Genomic DNA, 25,042 nt, shown 5'->3' on the forward strand with positions numbered 1-25,042 from the left:
TATCAGAGTTACTTTACAGGTGAAAAGCACAGCCTCAATTAAGACAATTAGGGATAAAATGTCAAAAAACACTATCTTTGAAGTAATGGTTTATCTATAACTACCTTCAAGTACTGTCCAGTTGGCTTTTCCTTTTCTGCTTCTGTCAGCCAAAATTAAGTCTGAACTGGGTTTGAACATAATGAGGACTTACTGGCTCCTTAACTTGGTTTCATCACTTGTCATCAATGGGAAATTTACCTAATCCATCCATGCTTCCTTTTACCTATCTATGAAAGGGATTTGATGATAAAAGTAGTATCTACCTCATTATCTTACATAAAAAACTAAATTAGATAATGACTGTAGGGTGTATAGCATAGTCCTAGGTACAGTGCAAGCACAAAATAAATAATTGTTGGCTATCATTTTTGTTGTCAAGTCCTCTGGAGGTGGTCGTCTGAAATTTGTTCTACAAAAGATTTTACCAATAATTACTAGTTTTTAAGTTCTTATTGGGAAAATCTCAGTATGTGTGTTTCCAATTTTCTAGTTATCTACCCACATAGGGTAATACTTATGAATCAATATTTTTGGGTAACTTCTAGTGATACTTATAGACTCCATTATAATGGTCTCAACAAGGAATGATGTTGCACCATAAGGAGATATTTGACAATATCCAGAGACATTTTTCATCATCACCACTGGAAAATACATCTGACAACTGGTGAGTTGAGGCCACAGATGGTACAAAAACATCCTAGAATGCACAGGACAGCCCCTACAACAAAGAATTGTCCAAACACAAATGTCAATAGTGTACACCTGCTATATTTGGAAAAAGGAGAAGTGTAAGACAGCATCCTGGTTAACAGTTTAGTTAGAAAATACTTAGCAAATAATGCAGATGATGGGGCCGGTGTTGTGCACAATGGGTTAAGGCACTCCCTGTGATGCCAGCATCCCATATGGACACCATTCCTGTCATAGTTGCTCTGCTTCCAATCCAGCTCCCTGCTGATGTATCTAGGAAAGCAGCAAAAGATGGCTCAAGTGCTTGGGCCCCCACCACCCACAGAGGAGACCTGGATGAAGCTCCTGGCTCTTGTCTTAGGCCTGGCCCAACTCTGGCCATTTTGGCAAGTAAACCAGCAAATGGCAGAAATTCTCTCCTTCCCTTCCTCCCTCTCTCATCCCCTCTCATATTTTTCTCTCCCCCTCTCTTCCTCCCTCCCCATTTGTAAATAAATACATGTTTTTGTGAGGATGGCTGTGTATACTGGGATAGGGTTATGGTTTGTTCATCTTGAGGACTGGTTGGCTTCATGAAAAAGAGTATTATATGGACTTAACTGTTTCGATTGACCACAGTGGCCTTGAAAAGTATGCCTTATCACCCTCTGGTTTACAAAAAATCTTAACCTTAGTTGTTGTTGTTTTTTTTAAATGAAAAATGTGATATAAAAACTAGCTAACACTTTCCAAAAGACTTTTTCCAACTACCCGTCATATTGTTTGTTTAAATTACTTATTGGAAATCTGCAAATTGTTATCTTTTTATTTAAATAAATAGAAGTATCTCTATAGAAGAAGTACTATAAGTGACACAAGAGGATATTGATATTATAGTATAGGACATTTTAAGTGGGTTTAATCAATGTTAGTTACTGATTGGTAAATTTCTCTTGTAAATATTGAGGTATTCCATTTTTACATTTACTTGAATTAGCTGATATTTATGTGGAAATGACTAATACCACTCACACTTTCCTTTGGTTAAGCAATTATATGTTAGTATTTGTTATTGCTCTCAATAAAATCATTCTCTTTTTTTTTACCTGCTGAACACTTGCATGCAGTACTCTTGAAGGGTTGGGCCAAAATGGCATTTTGTTTTGGACTTTCTCATGAATTGTTGGTGGAGATAGTTGTGTGTGTATGTGTGTGTGTGTGTTTAGCTTTCCACTTAAAGTTCAGTGCCAAAGCTACAGTACTTATACATTTTCTAAATGTGTTTTAAGCAATAAGTTGTACAACATTTTTAGAACATGTGTTAAGCTATTTCTCTAAGAATGAAGCTCTTAACAAAACATAAGCACTCTGCATGAGATCTTAGCAGCAAAGTGCTTAAAAGATAAAGTAAGAATTGGTACCATGGGAAGAACACCAGCTGTAGAGCGCACAGGTCCATTATGAGAAGTATGGTAGTGGGTAGGGAGAAAATGATTTAATCAGGAGTAAAACCAATTTTATTATAAGGGCACGCAGGGGGTGTGGCACCATAGTGAGAGGGACATTTCAAAATATCTGACAGATTTCAACAATGTGAAAACCCCGTTCTTTAAAGTGACAGTAAACCCCATCAGGTCTCCCTTTTTGATGCTATTGTTAACAGTTGACTGTTTAAAGCTGGCCTGCTAAGATGCTGTCGGCCTATTTCAATAGTGTGTAGCCAAATAAAAGACTAATTGTTGAAATACAATCAATCAAAAATGATTGCGGGGCAGAAAGAAGGTCTCCTCTGCTGATTTTGTTGTGGATCATATTATTGTGTTATGATTGAGGTAGGAATGAAGACTGAAAGAGAAGAAGAAAATAACCCATTTGAAATAAACAGCTCCACCTTCGTTCCTTCTCTTTTCAAACACACTATTGAGCAGGAACGCCACTTACTAGCCCTGGAAATAATAGACCATTTAGAAAAAAATAAAAAAGCTCTGATCAAGATTTGGGCTAATATTTTTAAAAGGACATGAACACTATTAGCAAAACAGCTCATGCAGAGAATCCCTACAGTGACAATTCTCAGCTTTTCTTACATTTTTGGTGCACAATGCTCCTCGACATTCATAAAACTGACACCAAGGGAAAATATGAACGTAAGCTCAAGATATCAGTAAAAAACCAAATTCTAGCTTACCAAATAGCTGTTAAGTTCTGCCAGGTCTCTTGCCTTTTCAGTTAACCCCCAGACTGTCCAAAAAGATTAGTTCTAGTTTTCATTAAGCCCAGGATCCAAAATCTTTTCCATGTTGCTCGTTTAGAAAGACAAATCCTATGGATCAAAAGCAATGCCTTTGTGCCTTCCTTCTTTTTAATTGTATGTAAGGATGTCACTTTCAGACACTAATACGTCCATTTCTTGGTTGAGAATGATTCCAGACTTTCATGTTGAGGGTGAAAAGGAAGAAAAACAATTGCCCAGCACACTTTGTTTGTACTAAAACCTTCATCTTGGCATTTACTTTCTTTAGTATTTTAATGTCTCAACTCATTCAGGCTTCCCAAGCAAACATTTCTGTTGTTTCTAAAAAGAGTTGGTAAGCACTTGTGGTTTGTCTTTGGTGTGTTATCATTTCTGACAGCTTTGCATAGCCTGCGTAGGCCAACAGGGGTCTGTCTAATATTGTTGCTGGGTACGTTTTCCTCACTGAGATGAAAACTAAAAAAAAAGATATTTTTGAAGCAGTAAGAAGGAATTAATATCCTTTCTCACTCAGTATTCTATTCCTTGCTGACTTTATATTCAGGCAAAGAAAAAAAAAAGGAAAAAGTGTTACCCATTATTCCCTTGTACATAGCAAGGCTAACACATGTAAAGCAATAACTCATTTTCTATTGCCATGTTTAGCATATGTCTCCTGTTGGCTCAGCAAGGCCTTTAGGCCGGTCCCTTGAGCCGGCCATCATTGGCAACTCTTAGCCCCTCGGCCTCAAAACCAAATAGCTTTGAATCATGTTGAGCTGAGATGCTAATTTTCATACTGATGCATTATGGGAATAAATGTATCTGACATACTGTGTCAATGGCACTGTCTCTTTGTGTCTCTTGTTTTTTTGTTAGCTGCATTCCTACAGATGGTATTCCATTGAAAATGTTCCCTTCCTACGGAAAAAGGGAAAAAAAAAAAAAAAAAAACACGCACAGCACCAAACCTCTAGGTGCAGAAGGCTGTTAACGGTTGCTGATGATAGTAGGCAAACATTAACATAATAATTAGTGTCTTGTAATTGTTTCATTAAAACCAGTTGTTCCATTTCTCCTCGTGTTTTCCCAGAAGAGAAGCTGAATTTGGACGACAGCCAGTGGGAGGACATCCACGTTGTCACCGGAGCACTGAAGATGTTTTTCCGGGAGCTGCCTGAGCCGCTCTTCCCTTACAGTTTCTTTGAGCGCTTTGTGGAGGCGATCAGTAAGTACCTCACAGAAAGGAACAGTTGGTGGAGTAAACTGGCATCATGGAATTACTAAGTAAATAATAAGAATGATGATAATAATAACCGTGGAGAACAGATCATGTTCCCAGGGCTCCATATCTGTCATTTTTGTTTTTGTATTTTTTGATGACTTGTTTTATTTCAGGCTCTGAAACATTATCTGGGTTTTTAAAAAATTAAGAGTAAGAAAAGAAGATGACATTGCTTTGGGGTGGCCAATTTTTAACTGTGCCTCCTCAAATTAAATAGCTTCTCATGGAATACGCTTCAAAAGGGTCACCTTTTGCTCCCCTATTTTCTGCCTTTATACTTTTCAGAATTGCAATGAATTTAAGGGTCTTGGAAAAAGGACTTAAGTAAATTAAATATTACATTTCAGTAAATAGGTGTTCAATCACCAATTGAGACATCAGGTTCTCTTGGTTCACTCACCCTTCACCCACTAACAATAGTAAATAGTTGGCTACAATTTGATTATGAGCAGTGTGAATATCAAATTAATTAACAGCTAGTTTCTTGTTACATTGATGACTTTATGGGAGGATAAGTTATATTTTTTATTAACCAGTAGTCATTGTACACTCAATGAAGCTTCCTTTTTCTAATATTTTCTCATTCATGAAACACACAGACCCATACTTAAGTAAAAATAAGAGAATGAATGAGTGGATGGATGAATGAATGAAGGAAGGTAGTAAGGAAAATATTTTCCAAATGCAAAGAATCTGTCATGGATCCTTGGAGAAGCAACTATGAGCACATCTCTAAATTTAATATCTTAGAGTATACTTACTAGAACTGTGACAGCTTGGAAAAAGTTTCCTGGCAAGCAGGCTGATTTAAGGATGAAAAAAAGAAAGAAAGAAGAAAGAAAGGTAAAATTAAAAAGCTTGCAAGCCTGGCAGGAGCTTAATTAAAATACCAAGGAGAGAAAAATCTCCAAGAAGAAAAATACTCCACTTAGGAGTTCAGATCTTGGTGAGCTGTGCATGCAGTATTCCCATTAGTGAGAGTGGGGAGTTGTGGGGTTCATGTTAGAGAACAGCCCCTGAAGTCACCCCTTTTTTCTGTTAGCTTGTTGTTTTTTTTTGTTTTTGTTTTTTTTTTTTCATTCACAAAAGCCTTTACACTAAAACTCTGGCAAAATGTTCTTAGGAGGTATAAAGAAGAGATTTTTCTCTCAAGGTCTTTCTCCCACTGCCTGTTCACAATTTCAAATTGGGTTGTTGTGGCTGTTTAATGTAAAAATTGTAATTCTGAGATTTGAGGTTGGGCTGGAGCTCTTATCCCTTGTCATTACTTTTCATTTCATGAGCACATTCCACTTCTCAAGGAGAGCAATATTTTCTAGTTCCCAGGTTCTCTCAACTTCATTTAAAAAGGAAGAATAAAGAAAAAATAAACCAACACACACTACCGTAACAGCTTATTCCGATATCCTGTGTTGGAATATGGAAACATGGCAGACCACTTGCGATGCTGGGGCAGCATGCTCATGGGATGTAGAAGGGCCTTGCATTTGGGTACTATCTTTCATTGGCACATTTTAAAAAATCACACAAATTTTGCATCACAAGCTCCACAATTTCAAGTGAGAATTATCTCATTTGGAAATATATCTATACACATGGCAGTTTGGGGGCTCTGGTATAGAATGCTCATCTTTTTTTTTTCTTTTCTTTCTTTTTTTTTTTTTTTGACAGACAGAGTAGACAGAGAGAGAGAGAGACAGAGAGAAAGGTCTTCCTTTGCCATTGGTTCACCCTCCAATGGCCGCCACGGTTGGCGCACTGCCGCCGGCATATCGTGCTGATCCAATGGCAGGAGCCAGGTGCTTCTCCTGGTCTCCCATGGGGTGCAGGGCCCAAGCACTTGGGCCATCCTCCACTGCACTCCCTGGCCACAGCAGAGAGCTGAGAATGCTCAGCTTTTAAACTACTTTTAATCAACCTGGTTCTAAAGGAATTAGGCAAGCCATTCTCTTAAGCTTAAGAGATACAGAAGGCAGGCCCTTGTAAATCATTTGAGGGTGTGTTCTTTGAATTTCCGAAAAGAATTGGAACAACTGGGATGTCCTATACTAACATTTAAATTTGTCTAGAATTCCAGAAACATAATTATGGCCATGACTGAATAAGGCAGAGTTGAGGCAGGCAGCATGCAACTGGAACTGAGGCGATAGCAAAAGTTGTCTGCCAACACTTATACAATGGGTTGTCATAAGAATGAATGAAATAGTGCTTAAGAAATATTTTTAAAATGGTCAGTATCACTAGCCATCAGGGAAATGCAAATCAAAAGCACATTGAGGTATCACCTCACCCCTGTCAGAATGGCTATTCTCAAAGAGACAAAGAGTAACAAATGCCAGGGAAGAAGTGGAGGATGGGGAGCTCTTATGCATTGTTGGTGGAATGTAAATTAGTGTTGCCCTTGTGGGAAAAAGTAAGGAGATTTCTCAAAAGTAGAAATAGAGCTGCCACATGATCCAGCAATCCTACTACCGGGTCTACACCCACAAGAAGTGAACACATGGTGTCAAAGAGATGTCAGCTCCACCATGCTCGTAGCAGCACTTTTTGCAGCAGCCAAAATACAGAATCAACCAACTTGTGTATCATCAGATGAATGAATAAAGGAAATGTGGTATATATACACCATGGAATACTATTACGCTATTTAAAAGAATGAAATCCTATTATTTAAGCAAAATGGATGGAACTGGAGGACATGGTGTTAAGATAAAAAAGCCAGACCCAATGTGACAAATATTGCATGTTCTCCTTTATATGTGAAAACTAAAATTTAAAAAATGACTACTCAATCTGAACACAGTATGCTGGTTCCTAGAATCTGGGAGGAATGCAAAGGATAAAGTAGTCTGAATTAAAAAGGAAGCTGCATTGGAAGTGGAGCAACCGGGACTTGAACTGGTGTCCAAACCCTGCGCTATGGTGCTAGCCCCTCCAAGTGTTTTATTTGAGAAAGTGATCTGAAAGAGAAGAGACAGGAGAGTTTTTTCCACATTGTTCAGGACAAGGATGCTTAAACTCAGGGCTACAAGCTGAATGTTTCTGTCCCACAAAAATTCAAATGTTGAAATCCTGTCCCCCAAAGTATGTGGAAGTGGGGCCTTTGCAAACCAGTCAGTCATGAAGATGGAGCAGTGGTGAATGAGATTAGTGCCCCATATAACAAAAGGCCCAGAGAGACCTTTCCCCTCCTCTACCATGTGAGGACACAGCTTGAAATTGCCATCTAGGGACCAGAAAGTGGGCCCTAACCAGACACTGTACTGGTTGGCACCTTAATCTGGGAATTCTCAGCCTCTAGAACTGTGAGAAATAAATCTGTGTTTTATAAGCCACCCAATTTATGGTGCATCTTTTTTAAAAAAAAATTATTTATTTATTTGAAAGTCAGAGTTACAGAGAGGCAGAGGGAGGGAGAGAGGTCTTCCATCTGCTGGTTCACTCCCTAAATGGCTGCAATGGCTGGAGCTGTGCCGATCCGAAGCCAGGAGCCAGGAGCCAGGAGCTTCTTCCAAGTCTCCCATGCGGGTACAGGGGCCCAAGGACTTAGGCCATCTTCTACTGCTTTCCCAGGTCATAGCAGAGAGCTGGATTGGAAGAGGAGCAGCTGGGACTTGAACCAGCACCCGTATGGGATGCCGGCACTGCAAGTGGCAGCTTTACCCTCTATGCCACAGCACCAGCCCCTTATGGTGTATCTTATAGCAGCCCAAATAGACTACGATACTCAGCAAATGTGCCTTAGAATTAAATGTCTTTGTTGTGGCACAGTAGGTTAATCCTCCACCTGCAGTGCCAGCATTCCATATGGGCACCAGTTCTGGTCCCAGCTGCTCCTCTTCCAATCCAGCTCTCTGCTGTGGCCTGGGAAAGCAATAGAAGATGGTCCAAGTCCTTGGGCCCCTGCACCCACATGGTACACCTGGAAAAAGCACCTGGTTCCTGGCTTCAGATCCATGCAGCTCCAGCCATTGTAGCCATTTGGGGAGTGAACCAATGGAAGGAAGACCTTTCTCTCTGTCTCTCCCTCTCACTGTCTGTAACTCTACCTCTCAAATAAATAAATAAAATCTTTTTAAAAAGTTTTTGTTGTTTAATGTGTGAAATGGAAGGAGTAACCAACAGTGTAATGTAGCTGAGAAATAACCCATCTATCTGGCACAGCCATGAAGCCATTTCATATGTTTCAAACTCAGGGTAAACTCTAGATTAGCCGGCGCCGCGGCTCACTAGGCTAATCCTCCGCCTTGTGGCGCTGGCACACCGGGTTCTAGTCCCGGTTGGGGCACCGATCCTGTCCCGGTTGCCCCTCTTCCAGGCCAGCTCTCTGCTGTGGCCAGGGAGTGCAGTGGAGGATGGCCCAAGTGCTTGGGCCCTGCACCTCATGGGAGACCAGGAGAAGCACCTGGTTCCTGCCATCGGATCAGCACAATATGCCGGCCGCAGCGCGCCAACCGCGGCGGCCACTGGAGGGTGAACCAATGGCAAAAGGAAGACCTTTCTCTCTGTCTCTCTCTCTCACTGTCCACTCTGCCTGTCAAAAACAAAAACAAAAACAAAAAAACTCTAGATTATAAGTCATAATAAAATATCCTTAAGCAATGAGAGAATTGCCACCTAGTTCCATAGTAATGGTAAAAACCACACCAACGGAGATACTTTCACTCCATTTCATGCAAACTCAACTAAAACAAATCTTTCAAAATTATAAGGATATTCACACCAAATCCTAGAAGGCCGTTGGGCTTGACCATAGCTCACATTCACCCTCATAAAATCTACAGAGTGCCATGTTCATCAGATCAACTCATGAGTTCTTGGCTTTATAGGAAAAGAGACAGGGAAATTGATTATGTGCGCTCTGTCTGGGCCTCTTACCCTCAGATACTTGCACTTTCCTGTTATGTTCTGTACAATAGAAGAGTTGACTCTACCCAGTTGTATTTCATAGGCGTTCATGAGAGCTGCTGGCAGGATGAAGGGAAAAGGTAAGGCCAGGCATCTGAATGGTTTATCCTCAAATCCCTCACCCACTTGCCTTAGTTAACTTTTTTGCCTAAGTTTCCACTTCCTCCACGGCTTCAGTTTTGGCTGACAGGCCTACTCTGGTTCCAGCTTCCATCTGGTAATACAGACCTTGCTCTCTTAACTCATCCAGCCTTGAGGAGGTAGTGGCTTCCTTCAATAGCTAATTTCTCAGTTACTTCACTCTTGCTTATCTGGGCCTCAGCTTCTTCCTTACATGAAAAACCAATTTCCTGCACCAAATTAATTACCTCTGTTGGTGTAAATAAAGTGGTTTCACTTGTTTGGACAAACAGCAAAACAGCATGTCAGTCAATGCCATGATTCATGTTGTCTTAACAATATTTCCCTTGTCTCTTTCATTGCCCTATGCCCCATTTATGAAGGCTTAATACTTTTATTTGGCCCCAAGTTGAGAGATCTGTTACTCTTTCATGGAAGAACCAAAAGGTGAATGGACCAAAAGGAATTTTACATGCAACTGGGATGCTCTGCATCTGAGGAAACGTTATGTCTAGTACGAGCAACTAATGACCACTTGTGCTGTTTGAATTACTTTTAATTCTCATTATGTGTTTGAAAGTCATCATTACATATTCCAAGAAGAGTGAAAATAAGGCATTTACTTTTTAAAATAGTTTCTTTTTGGACTAAAAACACACATTAATATCCTAAGAATTTGCAATTGCCGTAGTGATCCCCTCTCTGATAATACTCATTGGGGTAGCAAAAACACAGAGATTACTTTATGTTTCAGAGTCCAAGTGCTGCAGTTATGCATCTGAAATTGTATACTTGAGGTCAATGCAACTGGGTCACCTGCAGATTATTTCGTGGGGACTTAACCCTCTGTCTGCAAGGACTTAATTCCCTAGATATGACTTGTGCCAAATGCATTATTAGGACTGTAAATGTGAACTGAGTAGAAAAACATGGAGTTTTATGATAGGTGATGCAATCTTGTGACTGGAGGCCTGCATGGTGTCTGGACATTTCCAGTAGATCTAAATTCGAGGAAAAGTATTAAGTTTACCTCTATTCTCGCCTTTTTCCGAGTGACTCTAAAGATTCAAGGAAAAAAACACAAAAGTGATATCTTTTCTGTTTAAATGTTGGTCTTTCCCCAGAGTTCTTGGGGAAGAAAGAAAATAGAAAAACTCATTGGTGTTTTTGATTATTACCTCATTTAATACTCAAAATAACTAAGCAGGAGATTTTGAAGAAGTGGTAAAATTATATTGATAATTTCTAGCTCATAAAGTTACTGTAAGAATCAGATTCAAGTGTTGTTACTCTGTATTGTGTGCTGAAAAAGTGATTTGGAAAAAAATTAACTTTTTAAAGAAGTCCTAAGTCACATAACTGAAAACATTACACTTAACCTAAAGCACCAGTCTCTTACTCACAAATACTTTCAATCATTTTACATTGCCTTGAGCAACAACTGACTAGCTGTTGCCAAATATCTGTTATATCGTCCTATGTAAGACCTACATATTTTATATCATCTTTTATAAGATTACAACCATTTTTCTCTTTTCTTTTCCTTTTGAAACTGTGTTTGGAATTAAATTTAAATCAGAAATGTTGGCATTTGGGTTTTGGGTTAGAAATAAGGTAAGATTTTCCATTATTTGTTACTAGATATTACTAGCATCAACTGTTTAAAAATTGTCTCTTTGAATACATTTTAAACACATCTCTATTTTTAAAAGCAATTACTCACCTTCCATTATGTTATTTTCCTATTTTCAAACATTACCTATTTCACATTTAATTTTATTATATCCTTTCTTACAATTTCTTACTACGTCAAATTACAAATTGCAAGCAACCAAACCTTACAGAAAAGTTTATGATAGAAAGTAATATATTGGAACTTATTACTCTACAACCCCAGGCCTTATGAGAGGAAACTTCATTTAGTTAGTTCAGTGTTTATTTTTTCTAGTGACTGTATTTATAACTCTAGATAATATTTCTATTTTTGATTTTTCAGTCATGGATAACATCTTTTATTACATCCTAATAAATATTAATTCATTCTAGTTCATGCCTTCCAGTATTTGGTAATCATGTTATTACATAGTGGTGCCAAATCATATACTTAACTGCTTCCTGTTTCATCAACATTCAACAACATTAGATAACTCTTCACTTTGTAACATGAGTATATGCTTTCTATCTTTGCTTCATTTCTCACAACCAGTCAACAACTGATCATTAATTCTTTTAAATTCTAATTACTATTGTAAGCTTCCAGAGATTTCTCAAATTAGTAAATTAACAAACAGCATTTCTATTTGTATTATTATGATTCTGTAAACGTTGTTCGCTGTTTACCCCTGTGGCTTTGCAAACATTTTTTCTGTAGAGTCCATGGTCACAACTTCTCAAATAGTCTTCACAAGGTTAAATAAACTCCATTTTTTGCATTCTAAGCATTCTTTAAAGTGTTGGCCACTTTTGGTTCTCTTTGTGGTTGGATCATGATTTTCTTATACATATTTTTTACTTATTTTTCCAGGAGTTTGTGATTGCTTTTTTTTCTTTTATAATGTCCTTATTCTTTTCTGATACAGTATTCTACAGAGTCTCATTTATCTTGGATGCCTCCTTTCCGTATTCTGTTGTCTTCCACATCCATATAGGAATGCTACTTCCAAGACTGCTTCAGAATGTTCACTTAGGAACTTTCTGCTTTCTGAGTTAGAGCCATTCTTATGCAGGTGATATGTGTATTCATTACCTATCAGAGTCATGAAAAATTATCCCAAAATAAGTGGCTTAAAACAATACAAGTTTAGGGGTTGGCGCTGTGGTGCAGCGGGTTAAAGCCTGGCCTGAGGTGCCAGCATCCCATATGGGTGCCAGTTCTAGTCCCAGCTGCTCCTCTTCCAGCTCTCTGCTGTGGTCTGGGATGGCAGTAGAAGATGGCCCAAGTCCTTGGGCCCCTGCACCCATGTGGAAGACCTGGAAGAAGCTCCACCATCTTCAATTTTTAAGACCCTTGTGGTTATGCTAACACCTGAATAATTAAGTATAATATTCCCATCAGCATAATTAGTCTAGTCACATCTGCAAAGCACCTTTTGCCATGTAAGGTAACAGATTCACAGGTTCTAAAACTTAAGAGATCTTTGAGGGGTCATTTTTCTGCCTACCACAACATGTATTTGTTTTTTTTTTTTTTTCATTTCTTTATACAAGTAGTAACCTCCCCATCTCAATGTCACAAGGACTCTTAATCCATTCTGTTTCATCTGCCTTCTCTCAAATCCAAATAATCATCAGTTGAAATAATAATGAAACTCTGTATTGATCATGAAATGAGAAGGAAGTGAGGACATGTAATTTCATGCAATATCTTAAAGGATATCTTACCTATTATTTTTGATAGAAAGCCTTAGAGATTTGACTCCAACCTAGACCGAAGCTCAATTGTTCAAGGACATGGATCATTTCATTTTAGTCATCTTCATTTCATTCCTTTTTTACTTGCTTTAGAACATGTAAGTTAGTATTTATTAATTTGTTGAATTCAAGTTTCCAAAGTTGCCTTTGTATGCAAAAATAATGCCTTTTCCTCCCAACCCTAAGCAATGCTCCATGTGTTTCACATCAGGGGAATGAAATCAGCATTAACTCCTTGAAAAGAAGAAGCCTATGATTTTAGTATCATCTCCTCTGCTATCTTTCTGGTTTCTATAGGTAAATATTAGATAGATGATAGATAGATAGCTGAATAGATAGAATGCTAGTTATATATCATGCTTTCTAATCTCATGTCATGTTTTTGTATACAATATTTTATTATATACACATATACACATTTATTTAACACTTAGAGACTAAGCAAGTCAATAATAATTTGAGACAGTAATGACATCACATACAAATCTTCAGTGGAAAGGCTGTCGTCATACATGCATCTGAAGACAGAATTTTTTAATGATAGTTTTATAAAAGCCAATTAATTAAGTAGTAAAACAAATTGTGAGAAATGGTATTTATAAGATTGAGCACCATTAAAATCCAGGCAATTAGTTGCCAAAGTATAGTCTATCCCATGTCCAGTCCATAATAGAACCCTAATATATGTCAGTCATATCAACCTCATATAACGATTTAAATTAAGACATTGTCATGTGGCAGAAAGTACCAACTACATGGTGTAATGCTTTTTTATTTCTATAGCCATCATGCCACTTCCTCTTTAAAATATACATTCAATAGATAATTGGGGTGGGGGAAGCCAGTCAAGTATATTTGCAAATATTTTCTTTTCTCTTGACTTTATCTTGCCCTTTGGTCTAGCTATTTCTGATGCATCATCAACTCTGTGATGACACTCTTTGGGAGAAAAGAAACAGAGCTTGCAAGGTACTTGACTAAAACCAGTAACTAAACATGAAAGCGTGATGGTGACAAATTGCCTTAGAACCAGAAAAAGAAAAAGCAGACTTTAAAGGTTGACCGTAAAGAAACCAGAGCTGTAAGAATCACATGGCATAAAAAGATCCTCTCTTGCATCATTTCAAGGAAATTTAAAATTTAAAGAAAGGTAAATATTACAAATATTCCCTTTCTAAAGTCTGCCCTGCAAGCTCCCATTTTCATAGAGTTGTGGGGTATTTTTGTTGTGGTGATTGTTACGTGTGTGTGTGTGTGTATGTGTGTGTGTTAGGAAACTGGAAATTTTATGGCCAATGCCTAGCCTGTCTCTTAACTCATTCTAATTATATTCATAATTAAATTGTAAAAAACATAGTTGACTACAGCCAAATGGCTTGCACAGGTGTCTTTTTGTAGGCATAGTTTAATGTGAGATAATAAACAACTGGACCTTCATCTACTTAATTTGTCTTAATGAAAAGTCTTTTATAAGTAAAACTAGAAGGTGATTCAGAATTAAAATTGGGCTTTGACTCTGAAATTAATTGAGTGATAAGACATCATCTCCATTGGTGCTTGTATTTTGCTTTTCTCTAAAACTTTTATTTTACTTGCATTCCCTTCTTCCATATCCTTAAGAGGTCACTTCTTCAAAGCAATAAACTTTTCAAGCTGAGCAATCAGCCAGGCAGCCTTCATGAATCAGCTTCTTGAGCAAGCATACCTCTACTGAATAGACATACTTTTAACAACTAGATAGAAAAATGCATAATTTCTTCCCAATATCTCAGAGAAAATGGTTATCTTGACCCATTCTTCAAATGGTAGATTTCAGCGGCTGATTTTCAGTAGATCCTCATGAAATTGCAAGTTTATGGCTTTCATTCTACACTGATGCTCCTGTCTTGTTTCACATTCTTGGATTGTCCCTACATTGTTGACCACCATTTATGGGCCTTGCAAAACATCTTCTACCTGTCCACCCAACAGCTCTGTCTCTGGCCACGACTCCAAGCAAATGATCTCTCCTATTTCCCTAATAACTTTTTTCTAATCCAATTCAGTGTCATTCTAATTACAATGATACGCAATTTGATAGAACTGGCTTACCTTTCATTTTAAGAAAAAGTTGAGATTGTTGCAAGATCTTCAAAGCCCTGCATGATCTAGCTGCCCACAAGCTCTCGGACTTTATCCTTTGCTGTTCTCAGCCTTGTACACCACACTTCAGCCCACCTGGCCCACAGCTCTTCTTTGAATACTCCAGGCACATTAGGGTCTTTCATTGCACACAACTCTGAAACACAACTTTGAAACACACCCTCTCACATTGCCACTCACATGCCAACTTCTCAGTGAGGTATATTTTCATCATCAAAGCTGAAGTTTCTGCTCACATCACATTCTACCACTTCCATTCAGATCCTGACTCTACCATTCACTACCTGTAAGAGCACATTTTTAATCTTTTGAGGCCTCTGTTTCCATATCTACCAAATGGGTGGGAAAATGGCATATTGCCCTTAGAGATTGTAAAAAGAGTCTAATGAAATGCTAATCATAATAAAGCACTTATTTACAGAGTTCCTGGCATGCAATGTTCAGTAAAAATTAGCTAGTATTTCTATGTCAGGTTACAGTCAGACTGTTCCTGAGCCTACAATCTAAGAACTTTCTGTCCATTCTCAGTAGTCTGAGCTCCTTGGGTAAAGTTGTCTCAGGTGATACATGTAACCATCTGTGTTCTACTGTAATATTTTGTTTCCAGAGCTCCAAATGGCGCATAATGTATTTAAGATAATATTACAGGGTATTCTCTTGTTTAACAACCCAGGGACTCTCATTTTCTTTCTTTTTCTCATGACATTTCTCCTTTCGTTCTGCCAGCTGTTCCCAAGCCAACTCCACTTGATAGTCCAAAGCCTATCACTTTATTAGAGAACTTACATCTTAATCATAACCCAGAGGCTCGCCAGCTTCCCCAACCTGATGCTGCCTAGCTATTATTCTATTAAGCATTAGCAAACCTGTGATGTCCACAGAGGCACTAGAAGAAACAATTCCAAAGCCATGCCTTCTCTCCATGGGAAAATGAGTGGTCTTGCTGAGACTATGCCCTGCCAATTCAGCTTGTGAATGCTGTAAGCTCACTGAGGATGTGACAGAGGGAGACTATAGACCAGCCTGTGAAGTATGTGTAACACTGTTGATCTTTCTCACAGATAAAAAAATGTTCAAAGAGTTATCAACTCACTCCTGTTCAACAATGAGTCATCCCTCCTCACACACACACATAGATGCAGATACAGGTAGACATGTGCATATGTATGTACCTTCTCCAGACCTGAAATATTTCACTCCTTCCTTCATTTGTTACACTTAGTAATATTCTAGTTTCAAAAGTGTAGGCTTTTTATTTGCATTTATCTGAAGGGAACTTCCATATTAATGTCTGGTGGTCTGGTGAGTTTTTGTTTTGTTTTGCTTTTTTAAAATCTTGCTATGGGATGGGACCAGATGACTTACCCTATTCTCTCTGGCTTTCTCACACTCAGTCACACTCTCATTTGCTCAGGCATTTGTCCTTAGTCTAGCTCTCCACCTATCTATAAGGGTTCTCTTTGAATAGCTTCTTGGACTATCCTGAACTCCTTGAAATATGGCATTTCTCGCTTTGCCTCATTCCTGATTGTTCTGTAGAGATAAGACTTAGCTGTGATGGCTGCTGGAGTACTATACATTTCCTAGGGGAATTCTGCTCATGTTTGGAACACCAGAGTATCTACACAGAGAATTGGTTTTCAGAATGGAATTTTTCCCTCAGGATTGACTCATATGTTTTCAACCTACATTTTGAGAAACAGAAATATGGAAAATGATACACTAGTAGAGAAGGCAAGTAGCAATGTTGTTTTAAGAGCAAAAGTAATATGCTTTAAAAATCCATGAGCTATAAAAAATTATACTGGATAGTTATAAGAATTTTCACCTTTCATTGGTTTATTCATAGTTTTCCATTTAAATGTGTGATTCCTCCCTCCTTTCTGGCTGTTTCATTACATCCAACACCTTTATTTTTCTGGAAATGTAAAGTCTACAAGGTCAAATGCCTAAGGCCCTGAGTTCCATGATTACTGTCTAACCAGACAATCAGCTCTTAGCCTCTTTCTGTTTTTCTTTTCACCTTGACTGTCGAGCAGGTGAAAGGTTGACCCTTTCAGATCTCAAACCCATTGCCTCTGCCAAGTAACGCATGGGCAAACCTAATTAGTGCCATCTGTCCTGCAAGATGCAGGTGGACACTATTCTACCAACAGATGAAAGCAACACTTTTGATCTCCTCCTCCGGGCCTGTAACTCTAAGCACAATGGTAAGACTGTTCTTTGACACCTTGTGTATATTATTCTCTGAATCATTGGCACCTAAGAAGGAACCTTTGCCTCATTGGAATATCCTTTGAAATTTCTATTCCTATGTGTGTGTTATGTTATAAGAATATTTTAGGAAAATTCAGGAAAAAAGTTATCCTGAGCAAATAGTACACCTAGAAAGTCCTTTGAAGCCCATGTCCATGTGTGCAATGCATAGAGCAGTGTTAGCAGAAAACTCCACCAAGGAGACAGACCAGCCATAGTGAGACCAAAAAGCTGCATTCATTAATATCAGATCTCAGGCAGCTTCGTCCTCCAATAGCTCCTTGCTGCTATAAAAAACTAAACATGTAACACCCATCCCAGTTCAGTGTCCTCCTTTCTTACTCTACGTTTCAGTGCTTGCTCATTCGTGAAAGATTTGCAGACATTTCATCATCAAGATCAAACTTCTGTGCACCCTTCTGAAGTCTAGAAATTGTCTGACTCAGTTCAGGTGTCCATAACAAAACACCAGAGACGTAAAATACAGAAGCTTGAACAACAGCAAGGAAAAAAAAAGTGTTTCTCACAGTTGTTGAGGATAACAGTCCAAGATCCAGGTGCCAATTCTGGCCCTGATGAGGTTCCTTGGGGTTCCTGGCTTGCAGATGGCCAGCTTTTCATTGAGTTCTCACAGGCCAGTTGACCATGAGCTTTGGTCTTTTTCTGTTCATATCAGAAAACTAATGCCATCATGGGAACCCAGGGTACATTGTCTCTCTAATTGAAACCTTGTCTCTCCCAAAGGCCCTGGGTTTGGGGGGACATAAATATTCAGTCCATAACAGAAATCATACTTCAGTGGAGCACTTTAAGCATGGAACTTTATCAGTGCTTCCTCCTTTATTCTGATAATATTTTCTTATTACCACATTGCAAAATTTAATTAGCTCTTTATTAATATTATTTAACTATATTATTGGGGACTGAAATTGAATTTATGCTCCCAAGTGTCACTTTTACCCATTTTTCTCTTGTATTAAGTTAGTGCATTTTTAAGCCTACATGCAGAAATACACATGTAACCCTGCACTGTAGTGCTCTTCTCATGACTTCAGTCTCTCAGAATAACAGCACACACAGGAAGTTTTACTTTAGGTTTTTCATATTCAACAGACATCTCATGTGAGTTTCATGAAAACTTAAACTGAAATGGAAAATTCAAGTTTTTAAAAAAAGATTTATTTTATTTGAAAGGCACAGAGGAAGAGGGATAAGGTTCTTCCATCTGCTGGTTCACTTCCCAACTGGCCACAATAAAAGGGTCTGGACCAGGCCGGAGCCAGAAGTGTGGAGCTCCATCCAGGTCTCCCACCTGGGTACAGGAACTCAAGGACTTGGGCCATTTTCCACTGCTTCCCCAGAGGAATTAGCAGGAAACGGGGTCAAAAGTGATGCCGGTGTTGCAGGCTGTGGCTTAACCCACTGTTCCAGGATGCCAGCTCCTAAAACCCAAGTTTTTAACTGTAAATACTTCAGTCTTTTCATTCGACCTTCCTCACAGGAGAGTGACATTTACAAACTTGAACAGTATGTCTTCTATGCCTACATCCATCTCCTCAAATGCATTTCTAGATCATGTAATACAAGTACAAACTGTGAGACCATTTGGAACAATGGAGCAGTTAGAGATAGTGATTTACAACCTTTTGGGAAGGACTTCAAACACTGCCAATGAGAAACATTGTAGAAAAGAGGCATTCTACATTTATGAAGTTCTCCAGACTTTTGCAGAATTTTGATAAATAACTTAAATCATAAATACAGGCATTTCTTGTTTTTCAGCATTTCACTTTATTGTGCTTTATAGATCTTATGAATTTTGCAAATTGAAGGTTTGTGACAACTCTGCATGTTGCAAGTCTGTAAGTGTCAGTTTTCCAACAGCATGTGCTCACTTCATGCCTGTGTGTGACACTTTGGTAATTCTCATAATATTTCAGACTTTTTCTTATTACTGAATCTGCTGTGATGATCTGTGATCAGTGATCTTTGCAACTGTTTTGGAGCACCATGAATTGTGCTATGATAGACAGTATGCTTCATTAATAAATGTGTGCTCTGACTATGCACCATTCCCCCATCTTTCAACATCTCCTTGGGCCTTCCCATTTCTGGAGACACAACTATATTAAAATCAGGCCAATGAATAACATTACAGGGCCTCTAAGTATTCAAATGAAAGGAAGAATCACATGTCTTACTGTAAGTCAAAAACGTGGAAATGGTCCAGCTTAGTAAGTAAGGCATGTGGAAAGTTGAGACAGGACAAAAGCTAGGCCTCTATGCCAAACAGTTACCCAAGTTATGAATACAAAATAAATCTTTTGAAGGAAATTAGAAGTGCTACTGCAGTAGACACACAAATGATAAGAAAGTGAAATGGTCTAATTGCTCATATGAATAACCTTTTGGTGACTTGGATAGTCCAAGCTAGTTACAACATTCCTGGAAACCAAAGCCTAATATAGAGCAGGACCTTACCTCTCTTCAATTTTATGAAGTCTAAGAGAAGTCAGAAAGCTCCAGAAGAAAAGTTTGAAGCTTCCAGATGTTGATTCATGAGGTTCAAGGAAGTAATCCAGCTCCACGGTAGAAAAGCACAAAGTAAAACAGCAAGGTGTTCAGAAGGTTCTAGCCAAGAAAACTGATAAGCGTGGCCACACTAAAACTAAGATTTTCAATGTAGACAAAAAAGTTTTATATTAGAAAAAAATGCCATCTAGGACTTTGATAGCTAAAGAGTAGTCAATATCTGAATTCAAATATTTGAAGTCGGGGCCGGCACTGTGGCGCAGCAGGTTAAAGCCTCGGCCTGTAGCACCAGCATCCCATCTGGAAGCCAATTCAAGTCCCTTCTGCTCCACTCTGATCCAGCTCTGGGCTGCTAAATGTACCTGGGATGGCAGTGGAGGATGACCCAGGTCTTTGAGCCTCTGCACCCATGTGGGAAACCTGGAAGAAGCTCCCATCTTCTGGCTTCGGCCTGGCCCAGCCTCAAGGTTGTCATGGCCATTTGGGGAGTGAAGTAGAAGATGGAATATTTCTATCTCTGTGACTTTCCCTCTCCCTCTCTGTAACCCTTTCAAATAAGTAAATAAATAAATAAGTAAACAAACAAATCTTTTTTTTTCTTATGACACAATACATTTATTTTTTTAAACTTTTATTTAATGAATATAAATTTCCAAAGTACAGCTTATGAATTACATTGGCTTCCCCCCTCCCATAACTTCCCTCCCACCTGCAACGCTCCCCTTTCCCGCTCCCTCTTCCCTTCCATTCACGTCAAGATTCATTTTCAATTCTCTTTATATACAGAAGATCAGTTCAGTATATATTAAGTAAAGATTTCAACAGACAAACAAATCTTTACCAAAAAAAAAAAAAAAAAATTCAAGGTCAGACTTTAGTTAGAGGCTAACATACTTGGTGACTTTAAGTTAAAACCAGTTTACCATTGTGAAAATTTTAAGGCGCTTAAGAATTATTGGCTGGCCCCGCAGCTCACTAGGCTAATCCTCTGCCTGCAGCGCCAGCACCCTGGAGTTCTAGTCCTGGTTGGGGTGCCGGATTCTGTCCCAGTTGCTCCTCTTCCAGTCCACCTCTCTGCTATGGTCTGGGAGTGCAGTGGAGGATGGCCCAATTGCTTGGGCCCTGCACCCACATGGGAGACCAGGAGGAAGTACCTGGCTCCTGGCTTTGGATCAGCGCAGCATGCCGGCTGCTGTAGTGGCCATTTAGGGGGGTGAACCAACAGAAGGAAGACCTTTCTCTCTGTCTCTCTCTCTCTCTCTCACTGTCTAACTCTGCCTGTCAAAAAAAAAATATATATATACATATATATATATATATATATATACTAAATCTACTCTGTCTGTGCTTTTTAAATGGAGCAACAAAGCATGGATGACACACATGTGTTCACAACATGATTTCCTTTGACAATTCACCTGGTCACCAAAAAGCACTGATGGAGATGTACAGTGAGATTAATGTTGTCTTCGTGCTTGCTAACACAACATGCATCCTGCAGCCCATGGATTAAGGAGTAATTTTGACATCCATGTCTTATTTAAGAAATGTATTTTAAGGTGGGCCCTATTGCATAGTGGGTTAGGCTATAGCTTGCAACAAAAGCACACAATATCAAAGTGCCAGTTCAAGTCCTAGTGACACTACTTCCAATACATCTTCCTGCTAGTGCATATCAGGAAGCAATGGATAATGCCTATAGTTCCTGGGCCCCTGCCACCTGCATGGAAGACCCAGATGGAATTTCAAACTCTTGGCTTCTGCCTGACCCAGCCTTGCTGTTGCATTTGGGAAGTAAATCAATGAATGAAAAAATCTCTCTGTCTCTAGCTTTCACTCTCACTCTCACTCACTCTCTGTGTTCTTTCAAGTAGATGAAAAGAAAACAAATAAACATTTAGAAAAGAAATGTTTCCTAAATAGCTGCTATATATAGTGATTCCTCCAATGAATGTGGGAAATGTAATGGAAAACCTTGTGGACAGAATTTCCCCTGTAGATTCCGTTAGGAGCATTCGTGATTCGGGGGAGGAGGTGAAAGCACCAGCATAAGCAGGAGTTTGGAAGAATTTGATTTCAAACCTCATGGATGACCTTGCAGATTTCAAGACTTCAAGTGGAAATGGTAACTGAGTTATGTGATAGCAACAGCAAAGAGGAACTAGAATTAGATGTGGAGCCTGAAGATGTGATTGAATTGTTGCAATTCCCTGTTAAACCTTGGGTGGATAAGGTGTTACTTAAGGAAGACCAAAGAAAATCATTTCTTGAGTAGAAATCTGCTCCTGGTGAAGATACTGTGAGCACTATTGAAATGGCAATAGAGGATTTTAGAATATTACATAAATCTAGTTGATAAATAGGCAGCAGGTTTTGAGAGAATTGATTCCAATTTGGGGGGAAAAAAATCTAGTGAGGTTACAATTCTATTAAACAGCACAACATGCTACAGGGAAATATTTTTAAAAAGGTGGAGTCATTCAAGGCAGCAAGACCCAGCACCAGGATAAAGAAGATGACCCACTGAAGGCTTAGATAACCTTTAGCATTTTTCATCAATAAAGTATTTTTAAATTAAGATATGTACATATTTTTGGATACTGTGCTATTTAAAGCTTAATGGACTACAGAATAACATAAACATTTTTATGACCATTGGGAAACCAAAAAGTTCATATTATAGGTTTTATTGTGATAGTTACTTTATTTCATTGGTCTGGAACCATACTCAAAACACCACCAAGGTATATCTGTGTTATAAACCTATGAACTAGCACTTATGTAACTAAACGTGTCCCTACAGAACTGTCCCTACAATTACAGCTCCAATTTATAGTCTCCTGACCATACTTTTACTTGGAAATAGCTGTTCTATATGTACATTTTGCCATTTAAATTAATTTTTATAACACTCTCTTGTGGTCAGTGTACTTATTCCTATCACTTCAATTTGGGAAATTTAGACTAACCATTATTAAATAGCATGTCTAAAGATACTAGATGGGAAATTACAGAGTTGGGATTCAAGTCCAGAACTGGAAGATTCAAAAGCTGTCACTTCTTACCATGCATCTGTACTTCTGGCTTAATTTGGACAAAAATGGCAAATATCTACTCATAAATGAGACAATTACTACACTTAGGTGTGGGTCAGAAAAATACTATATACTATTACAAACTACAATGAAAGGAAACCATATAGAACATGAATGAATTTCTCTGCTCATATACCTCATCTCAAAACCTTATTATTTGTTTAAGAAAGGCTTATGTCTTGGCTATCCGATTTAAAAGGAATTAAACAAATTTTCTTACTGCTTTCTGTATCCGCGGCAACATTACAGGTCCCCATTCCTGTGCCTAGGTCACCAGAAAAACTTTCAAAAATAAAATATAGCAAACGGTGAAATTCACACACACCTAGCAGATGGATAAGGTTAAAGGGTATCTACATTTATTTGTAAAGACAATTTAACTTATCTTTTAGGAATGTTAGCTAAGAGTACCTATTTTATGAAAACTGTATTACTAGTTAAAAGCAACAACAACCATGTTAGCAAGAAGCTCCTCTTCATATTTTATGTTTCAGTTGTAGATAGAAAAAAGTAACCAATTATCATTACAATTTCCAGCAAGTGACTTAAGAAATAACATCATAAAATCCCTTATAACTGTCATCATATGTGTTCTTTAATTGAAAGGTAGAATTACAGTAAAGTGTCACTTTAGCCCTCATGAATGTGCTAGAAAATCATTTTCACAGAGTCTATAAAATAAATTCATTATTTGAACACTCCATATCCACAATAAAAAATCTGAATTATAACTAAAATACTAGCATTTTGTCTACTCATACTTGATGCCATTTTTCTTTCTAAAAAACATTTAACCTCTTTGTTGCTATACAACAAACTCAAAGAGAGGGGCACCGTTCATATGAGGATTATTAATTGGGAAGCCCTTCAAATAAAACTTATTTGCCAGATTTTATGCTTGTGATTCCTTTTTCTGGTGATTAGTTTTAAATTTTCTCTGCTGAGTTTTCAAGTGTGAAAGCGAACATAATTGTCTCAGGTGCAGATACAGAACGGCCCAATATAGTTTGTCATCCCTTAATCTGACGTAAGCATCTCTGAGGTAGGACCCACGTCTCATCCTGGTAGCTCCTGTGTTAGAGGAACATACAGAACAACATGCTTTGTGGTGGTTGTCTCTTGCAGTTCCTCACTGAACAATCCATAACGATTAGTGGCAATGATCCTGAGCTGCTGAGGTGGGCTGTCAGGGGGATTGGTGCTGAGTAGGTGAATGAGAGAGGTGGAAACTGTGCTTAATTTAATCCATTTTGTTGACAGTAAATTTAAGAATTAAATGCTCACTTCTATCCACGTGTTCTTTTCTGTCTTACAAGCTCAGTTTATCCAGCTATTAGCAGAGGACTAAGCAGACTTTACTCTTCACATTTTCTATATGAGGATATTTTTTAATGTTCATGGAAAAGGGGATTTAAAAATATGTTTATTTTAGTGCAAATTTTTTTTATTATGCATGCATAGCTTTTTCATAGCACAAACTTTCCATGAACTTTTCGAAGTCCTCTCAAATGTCAAAGTAGTATTGCTGTATAATTCACAGAAACTTTATCTTGGTGGCTAAAAGCTTATAAGAGAAAAAGGAGAAAGTTAGTGAGCAAAGAAAGTATTTTGCTGGAGCTAGTGAACTTTTGCAGTCTTCAAAGGGTTACCTGAATTCCTGCTAATAGAACTTGCCAGACTTAAACACAGAGCAATGGTGAGGAGAACAGTGAAACTGTACTATAAAAATAAATTACTGTCATGAATATTAAGCAACAAGAATATAATAAACATGACTGTTTGCATGATTCTGATTTATTGGTACTGATATGCTTATAAATTATGACACTAAGTGTTTATTCTAGTTGTTTCAGAATATGGGCCAAACAAAGCTGGGTGGACACTTCCTGCAGACCTGACCATCTGCCACCAAATTCCAACTTCCCTGCTCCTGTTGCTGCCTTTCTTAAATTGGTGGCTTCAGCATCATATGTGTGCAACCCATTCCTTCAGTTTACCTTGCAGACTGAAATAGATTGTTTTACAGGGATCTGGGGTTCTAACCACCATCATCAAGTTTCCATTTTCTCACAGAAGAAGGCCCCTCCTATGCTCTGTTAAACAGTGCTCACCTTTGACATAAGACAGTCCATTACTCTACTCTCAAGAGTATTTGCATAGGTTTGTGAGAAAATGTTATTAAAAGGCACATATTTTGATATAAAATACTTTTGAAATCATATATATAAGAGATCTTCAAAAAGTTCATAAAATGTGTAGTATGAAAAAATTGTGTGGATTTTCATTTTTTATACCACAAGAAGCTTATCTTTTCATTCCATTTTCCACAAACTTCTTGAAGTACCC

At 38.2% G+C, this 25,042-nt stretch overlaps 1 protein-coding gene across 1 annotated transcript in view; it reads left to right on the top strand.

Annotated features, from left to right (window-relative positions):
* The window catches only part of ARHGAP15 (Rho GTPase activating protein 15), a 631,814-nt gene that overhangs the window by 488,895 nt on the left and 117,877 nt on the right, over positions 1-25,042 (top strand). Inside the window, exon 11 of the mRNA XM_062199545.1 lies at positions 4,041-4,175. Within this exon, the coding sequence (XP_062055529.1) occupies positions 4,041-4,175 (135 nt within the window). The remainder of the gene's footprint in view (positions 1-4,040; positions 4,176-25,042) is intronic.

Source organism: Lepus europaeus, chromosome 1 (genome assembly GCF_033115175.1).
Source record: "Lepus europaeus isolate LE1 chromosome 1, mLepTim1.pri, whole genome shotgun sequence".
NCBI classification, from domain to species: domain Eukaryota; kingdom Metazoa; phylum Chordata; class Mammalia; order Lagomorpha; family Leporidae; genus Lepus; species Lepus europaeus.